At 54.6% G+C, this 7,574-nt stretch overlaps 1 protein-coding gene and 1 long non-coding RNA gene across 2 annotated transcripts in view; one reads left to right on the top strand and one right to left on the bottom strand.

Annotated features, from left to right (window-relative positions):
- Nucleotides 1-818: 818 nt before the first annotated feature.
- Nucleotides 819-5,515, bottom strand: LOC104863800 (steroid 17-alpha-hydroxylase/17,20 lyase). Its single transcript, XM_010626441.3, has 8 exons — nucleotides 5,192-5,515; nucleotides 3,973-4,111; nucleotides 3,546-3,775; nucleotides 2,785-2,871; nucleotides 2,256-2,471; nucleotides 1,926-2,095; nucleotides 1,445-1,548; nucleotides 819-1,209 (listed from the first exon to the last, which is right to left on the bottom strand). The coding sequence occupies exons 1-8, from the start codon at nucleotides 5,489-5,491 to the stop codon at nucleotides 926-928; spliced, it is 1,530 nt and encodes a 509-aa protein (XP_010624743.1). The 5' UTR covers nucleotides 5,492-5,515; the 3' UTR covers nucleotides 819-925.
- LOC104863799 overlaps nucleotides 2,467-7,574 on the top strand; it is a 6,959-nt gene continuing 1,851 nt past the window's right edge. Inside the window, exons 1-2 of the long non-coding RNA XR_780679.2 lie at nucleotides 2,467-3,419; nucleotides 6,790-6,999. This is a non-coding gene — a long non-coding RNA (uncharacterized LOC104863799). The remainder of the gene's footprint in view (nucleotides 3,420-6,789; nucleotides 7,000-7,574) is intronic.

Genomic DNA, 7,574 nt, shown 5'->3' with positions numbered 1-7,574 from the left:
CGTCTAACAATAAAAGACATATTTTTACTCCCTGAAAAAAAAAAAAAAAAAAAAAAAAAAAAAAAAAAAAAAAAGAATAAAAAAATAAAGGAGGCAGGGCTCCATCTTCTGGTGGCATTTCAGGCTTCTTGGGATTTTTGAATGGGGAGAAAGAGCAGGACCTGGCACTGCTGCGGAAGGCGGCTTTCTCTGAAGTTTTTACCCCAAGGCAGGAGGGCGAGGGTGTGCTGGTCCTTGGGGAAGAACCAGTCTGCAGGCTGTACAAACCTCCAGAGCCAAGTCCCTGAAGTACCTGCTCTGCAGTCTGTTTGGATCAAAGTAAACAAGATCTGTAACTCTGTTTTCAAACTACCCTCCCCTTCCCGCCCTTTCCCCACGAAGTGCACAGGGTGAGCTTTGATGAGTGCACGCGGGCCTCCTCCTGTGGGCTCGTGGCTGGCTGCCCGCTTCCTGCGTGCCTCCTGCCGTGTGACAGGCCCCATGCGGACGCCAGACTCCCGCGGTTTGCCTCGCTGCCGCCATTGTCACATCACCCACTCAGAAGCGTGAAATTCTTATGTCAGCCCTCAGTAGGATGTGCGCTTTGCAGGACCAGCCTGTGTCCTGGGACGGGGAACGGCCTGTAACACGCGCTCAGTGAAATATTTGTCTAATGAATGAATGCGCTGACAGGGGCCTGTCGGAGGAACACTGCTGGTTTTTTGTTTGTTTGTTTTGTTTTGTTTTGGTACTGGGGATCAAACTCAGGTCCTTGTGCTTGCGAGGCAGTCACCACAACCACGGAGCTAAATCCCCTGCCTGAAACACTGCTGTTTATGCACATCGCCTGCCGATGCTGCAGGCAAAAGAGGGAGGCAGTGGGAGCTGCGCCTCCAGCTGTGTGCACACCGCACACACCTCTGCGTCTGGGTGGCCGGTGCCAATTCTAGGTGCTTCCCTCAGCCCGGGTTTCCTTCCAGGCCTGGCGCACCGTGAGTTTCACTTTGAAGGGGTCAATGAGAAAGATCATCTTGGGGATGCCCTCCAGGCAGGGCAGCTGCCCGTCTTCCGGCACCTCGAAGTCGAACCTCTGCAGCAGCCAGGCCATGCAGAGGAAGACCTCCTGGCGAGCCAGGGCCTCCCCCACGCAGGAGCGGGGCCCAGCCCCAAAGGGCAGGTAGCTCAAGGACGGGGTGATGAGCTGGCTCCCCGCTGAGTCTAGGAAGCGCTCTGTGGAGAGACAGGCCCAGCCCTCAAGTGGCCCTACGTGAGACAGAGGGTGCAGGAAGGACAGGGAGACGACGAGGGTGCCACTGGCCAGGAGGACAGAGGGAAAGCGTGGGATCCAGTGTGAGGGTGTGGGGGTGTCTGCCACAGGTCAGGCGACCTGGTGGAGGGGAGGCGCGTGGGTGACAGTGCAGGCCACGCCAGGCACCCCGGACAGGAGGCTCAGGAGCAGACTCACCAGGCCGGAACTGGTCTGGTCGGTCCCACTCCTCCTCACTGTGATGCAGAGCCCACAGATTGACAAGCACGTTTGTATCCTTGTCGATGGTAAACTCCCCGATGCTGCCGCCGCCGGAGAGAGGTGGAGAGGAGAGGGCAGCAGGGTTAGGGTGCCTGCCCGCCTTCCCGTGGCCCTCCCTGGGGAAGGAGCCCCCACTCCCAGTCCCTCTCCTTCCCTCAGCTTCCTCCTGGGTCAGTCTGAACCAGCTGCTCCTGGACAGGCACTGGGTCCCGGGACAGGGCAGGGGTGGGCATGTGTGCACACGTGTGTGTGTCTGGGTGTGCGCGTGTGCTCTCAGTGCCTCACCGGGCCCTGGGCTTCCACCCCACGTGGCTTCTGAGAGTTCGGCCGATCTGTGCACCGGGCAGCGGGGGCCAGAGTGGTGGACACACCGGCTGGGCTGATGGCAGTACCTAGGGCGGCGCTGTGGGAGGGGTACCTGGAGTCGGTGACAGCCTTGTGCGGGATGAGGACCGGGGCCACGGGCCGGATGCGGAGGACCTCTCGGATGGTGGCCTCCAGCATGAGCAGATGGCTCCGGTCATTGAAAGTCGGCATGCGGCTGAAGCCCACATACTGGTCAATCTCCTCCTGGATCTTCTTCTTCACCTGAGGGCCAGAGCGAGGTGCGTGGGATCCATGCATGAGCCCAAGGCCGCATGTGGGTCTCAGCCAGGCCCCGCTTCCCTGCAGCCTCTCCCCACATGGGCGCATGGGGTTGGCGGGGCGGGCTCGGGGTGCAGGGGAAGCCAGGAATGGGGCAGCTCACCTGAGGGTTGTGTATCAGCAAGGCTATGATCCAACTCACAATGGAAGTGGTGGTCTCCACGCCGGCCCCAAAGATGTCCCCTAAGGTGGTGAGAATGTGCTTATCTGAAAGTGTGTTTGAATCCTCTTCTAGGTCACAGTTGTTATTGTTTGCATTCACCCTGGCCTGGATCAGTAGGTCTGTCAGGTCGGTGACAGAGTCACTTCTGAATTTCTCCTGCGTTGGAGAAGTGCAGAGACAGTAAGAAGGGGAAGACCCAGCTGCGGCCTTCCTGCCCTACACTAGTGCGGTGGGGTGGGCCTGGCCAGGACCCGAAGCTTGTGGGAGGATGGGGAGACAACCTGGGCCCGCTTTGAGTTTGGGGTGCATGCATGCCTCCTAGAGACCCTTCAGTCCCTCGCTTTCCCAGTCCCGCTCATCAGCTAAGCCATCTTCCCAGGCACCTTCTCCCCGCTAGCTCTGGGCTCTGGAGGTCCAGCTGCGCCCTGCCGCTGTGGGGCTCACCGACTCTGTGCGCGCCGTCACCTACCTTGTGCTCTTTCAGCCTCTTCCTCAGCATAGCATCTCGCTCTTTAAGATGTTGCCTTATAATTTTTAGGGCTTTATTGGGGAAAATCTGGGGAGCAGAAAGAAATGCGAAGTCCACCCCTCTTCTACTTCTTTTCCAGGTTTGAGAACCCCTCCCGGGGGCTGAGCCGAGCTCTCTGTCTCAGGAGAGCTCCCACCCAGCCCTGCTTCAGCCGCAGTGGAAGCAAGACGAGGACAGAGCACGGGTCATTGTGGCCATGCCTGGAATCCCCCCAAACCTGGGAGGCTGAGGCAGGAAGACTGCAAGTTCAAGCTCAGCTTGCACAATTTGGTAATTTAGTGAGACCCTATCATTACACAAATAAATAGGCTGGGGATGTAGGTCAGTGTGAAGGCAGTGAGTTCAATCACTGTTACAACCCCCCAAATAAAATAAGTGATAGACGAGTCTGAAGATGAACAAGCTGCTTAACCTGCTCGCATCTGTTTTCCAGTGTACAGTGGTGACAGGACCACATCCCCATCAGGAATCAAATGATGAAGGTGCACAGAATGCTGAATCCCGGCACATGGCAGATGAAAAACAAGTGAGAGTCACCATCAAGAGTACTGAGATACACGAAAAGCCAGAGCCAGGTGTGTAGAATGGCAGAGCAGGAGAGAGCACGTGGGTGGAGTGCTTAGGAAAAGTGTGGGTCTAGAGTGGGCAGCCAAAGGAGGAAGAGTGGGGTGCGGGGATCGGGCACCTGGCCTCGTCCTCACCTGCAGCCAGGGGAATATGTCCACCATGCTGTTGTTGTTCACGTTGTCCACAAAGCCCTCAGTGAAGGTCTTTATGGTCACCAACTCTGGATCGCCGATCTTGTATGAGGTATTGAAGCAAATCATGCAGATGACGTTGACAATCGCTGTGAAGACTGGCGCGGACAAATCTGTGTCCTGTCCATCGCGGGTGGCCAGAAGGTCACACATGGCACTGAGTTCCTGACATACTGAGGAGAGAGGGGTGGAAGGCGGGGTGATGAGCCAGTAACCTCGGCCCTGCCAGCTTCTCAGCCAGGGCGGGGCCCGGATCCCAGGCAGCCACGAGATGGCAGCAGTCACCAGGGAAAGACTGGACCGCACTGTCCACAGGCCTCCCGGCCCTCCCTGTTCCCCTCTCGCTCCGCTCTCCAGCCCCAGCACTTACTTATGTTCTCCAGCTTCTGCTGGCCATCCCTGAACAGGGAAAAGGTGCTCAGTACCAGCTTCCGGTGCAGCTGCCATGAGGCACTGAAGTCGGCGAAGGCGATGCCCTTCCCTTTGTCTGACAAGAGGGCTACACTGGGCTTTGGAGAGTAGGATAGGCTGTAGGAGTTACGCCCCATCCACCCACCCACACACTTGCCCCACCCTCCTGAGCCCCTTCCTCTTCCTGGGGGGAAGGCAAGTAGCTGGCATGCTGGCCCATATGGGGACAGCCTGCTCCTCTCTGCCCGGACTGGAAGATCATGGTAGGACAGGCCCTAAGGCCCCTCCTGACTCCAGTAGGACCTTGAGTGAGAGCTTGGGAGGCCTAGGGTTCGCTCGCTGGTAGGGTGACCTCTACATGCCTCTCATCATGAGTTCCTGAGCAGGATGGAGCTGGTGTGGACAGGGTAAGCTCTCTGAACTATGCCTGTCCTGAGGGCAAGGAACAGCAAGCTGTGAGACCTCTGAGTGCTCCCAAAGGCTCAGCTTGTCTCACTGCCGCTCACTTTTCAGCACACAGCTGCACACCCACTCACAGGCCCTGTCTGGAGAGTACTCGAGTTCTGCATACCCAAGCTGGTCTTGGGCCTCGCTGTCTCCTCCTGGAGGAACAGCGGCACCGACAGACCCAAGTCTCTCTCCTCCACCTTCTGACCCACAAGCGCAGCCAGCTTCCTCAGAGGAGCATGCAGAGGTGAGCTGGCCAGCCCCTCAGGCAGACATGTTTAAGAAGGAGCAGGCAGCTTTGTCCAATGAGAGCTGAGGCCAGGGTCCCGCCTGGCTGTGCAGGGGTGGGTGTGTGGGCGCGCATCTGGAATGGCTTACCAGTAGCAAGCCCCAGATGCCACCTGAGCCACCCCCCATGAGCCACAGGACAACTCTGGGCAGATGGCTGTCCCAGCCTGCTAAGAGCAGGGATGCTTCTCCCTGACCCCTTCCCATGAGGAAAACCTCTGCTCCCGTTTGTCGCAGAGTAACATTTGACTGTTTCTGCATTGAACACTCCTGTGGGGCCGGGGCTATGCGGTCTCTCCCCAGCTTCTCTGAGGGTTTTTCATCCAGTTCAAGGGTGAGGTGATAGGGTGAGGGCTCCCCGGCCCCTGGGCCTCACGTTCACTCTTCCTCTTAGTCTACAGGCTGGCGGGGTAGGCGGGAGGGGAGACAGGGACGCCTCTTACCGTTGTCAGGGGCCGTCCAGAGAATTCCTTCCCCTTCTTGACAAGCACCTCCCTGGCCAGCTGGTGGTGGCCAATGATCACTGTCGTTATGGAGCCCAAACGAAAGGAATAGATGGGGCCATATTTTTTCTGCAGGTTGAACAGGTGGATGTGCATGTGGCCGCTTCTGGGGAGGAACGGCAGGCTGCCCACTATGGGGAGACATGGGAGGCTCTTTGGGTATTTGGTGCCAGGAGACCTTTGTCTGGGCCAAAAGAAACAGACTAGGATGAGCCCCAAGAAAGCCACAAACTCCCACATGGTGGCTGGTGTCAGCAGGCAGGACAGACCACAGGAGTGCCGCAGCAGGACAGAGTGCGAGGAGAATGAGGAGGCCTTTTAAAGCTAATCTTCACCTTGATATCGGGTTATCTTTTGGCTTGGGAAAGTTTATCTTGGAGCCCAGCCAGGCATGACCCCCATCCCAGAGCCAGGAGAGGTGGGGGAATGGAGGCCTCTTCAAGGGCTGGCTCAATCCCAAGGCAGTCCCGGGGAGGAGCTGGATAAGCCCGGACGGCTGGTCTCCTCCCTGGAGCTGCTTGTCCATGGATTGCCCCACGTGTGCCAGAGGCGAGTGGCTGCGGGGTCCACAGGCTAGGCTCAAGGCTCCTTGGGATGGATAATGAGGTCAGCAGGGATAGAACTAGCAGAAACCTGCGTCCAGCATCATCTTATAACATGGGCTGAGGATTTCTCATAAGTTCTCACAAGACAGTGATGGTGAGAACCCAGGCGTCCTAGCCCCCGGGCAGCCGTCCTTTCTGGGTCAGTGGTGATGCCCAGGTGTGGGGCTACTTGTCTTCTTTTGTACTGGGGATTGAGCCTGCACATGGCTCTACATCCAGACCTGGTCCCCTTGATTTGAAACAGAGTTCACTAAGCCACTATGTTACCCAGGCTGGATTCAAATTTTTGATCCTCCTACCTCAGCCTCCAAGAATGCTTCAATCATGAGCAAGTACCACCACGCTCTAGCTTTACCTTTGTTTACTTTTAGAGTATCTATGAAGAAATTAAGAGGATTTTTTGTTTTGCTTTATTTTGGTACCGGGGATCTAACTCGGGACCTTGCACTTGCAAGGTAGTGGTGGAACCACTGAGCTAAATCCCAGGCCCTTTGTTTTGTTTTTGAGACATGGTCTCGCTGTGTAACCCAGACTGGTCTTGAAGTCTCAATTCAGCCTCCCAAGTGCTGGGATCACAGGTGTGCCCCATACCCAGCTAGCAGTCCTTCAAAAATAGTTTTGAAAGAAATTATTTTTCCCCCGCTACTGGGGATTGAACTCAGGACCTTGCACTTGCAAGGCAGATGCAGGGCCATTGAGCTACATCCCCAGCCCTTTAAAGAAATTATTATTTGTTTATTTTGGTACCGAGGATAGAATAAAGAAATTATTTTAAAAGCATACCAGCTGTCAGTATATTTACTTTTTTCTCTGCATTATTTGATATACCCTAACTAAATAATTTGAACAATTTGACTTCTGGTGAGGAATTAGAATCTATAAGAATGGACTACCTCTATCAAGCTTCATATTGTCACTTTTTATATTTCCTAGGTGACCAATCAGTAAACAATTCTGCATCGCAATTCAGGACTGGTGCATTCAAAAGTTCTGTTCTGGTGGGACGTGATTACCAGAAGTCAAATTTCCGCAGCTGTGTACGTGCTCACAGTGCACATGATACACTTTAACTGATGCCCCCACATCATGGACATTTCTTGAGTTCCAGAAACTAGATTAGAGAATCTAGATCTTCCTCACTGGGTGAGTGTTCTAGAGTTTTGTAATAAAGTCACACCACTAGATGATAATATGAGAAAGAAAAAGTAACAGTAAGTCACAATAAGTAAGAAAACGTTGGGTAGCTGCCTTTAACAAAAGGGATTTGTTCCGTGTGGTGGCCTCAGGGCTGAGGTGTCACACACCTCCTCACAGGCCTGCCTTCAAGGGTCGGCAGCGTCCGATTAGAGACTGTTACCGATTAGAGACTGTTACGCATGCGATTCTGTCATTCTCTGTGGAACACTCCTCCCTTACATATTATAATACATTATAATTCCAGCAAGAGCAAAAGCTCCTCTGAAACAAATTAGTATAAGAACCAACAGAAAAGGACAAGCAGCAGGATAGTCAGATTAATGGCAAAAATATTTATCAAAAAGTATACTTGTGCCAGGCATGGTGGGGCACACCTGTGATCCCAGTACTCAGGAGGCTGAGGCTGGAGGATCACCATGAGTTCAAGGCCAGCCTGGGCCACACAGTGAGTTAAAGATCAGCCTGAATGACATAGTGAGACCTTGTCCCAAAAAAAAAAAAAAAAAAAAAAAAAAAAGCCA

The sequence above is a fragment of the Fukomys damarensis genome, unplaced genomic scaffold, assembly GCF_012274545.1.
Source record: "Fukomys damarensis isolate Sample0158 unplaced genomic scaffold, DMR_v1.0_HiC HiC_scaffold_8, whole genome shotgun sequence".
Lineage (NCBI taxonomy): Eukaryota > Metazoa > Chordata > Mammalia > Rodentia > Bathyergidae > Fukomys > Fukomys damarensis.
Note: the sequence above shows the minus strand (reverse complement) of the source record. Positions and strands in the feature narration are given on the sequence as shown.

Coding starts and splice junctions, on each gene's coding strand:
- LOC104863800 (XM_010626441.3), bottom strand. CDS start 5,491: ATGTGGGAGTTTGTGGCTTTCTTGGGGCTCATCCTAGTCTGTTTCTTT. Junction 4,112..5,191: donor CTGGACGGCCCCTGACAACG/GTAAGAGGCGTC, acceptor TACTCTCCAAAG/CCCAGTGTAGCCCTCTTGTC. Junction 3,776..3,972: donor GCAGAAGCTGGAGAACATAA/GTAAGTGCTGGG, acceptor CTCTCTCCTCAG/TATGTCAGGAACTCAGTGCC.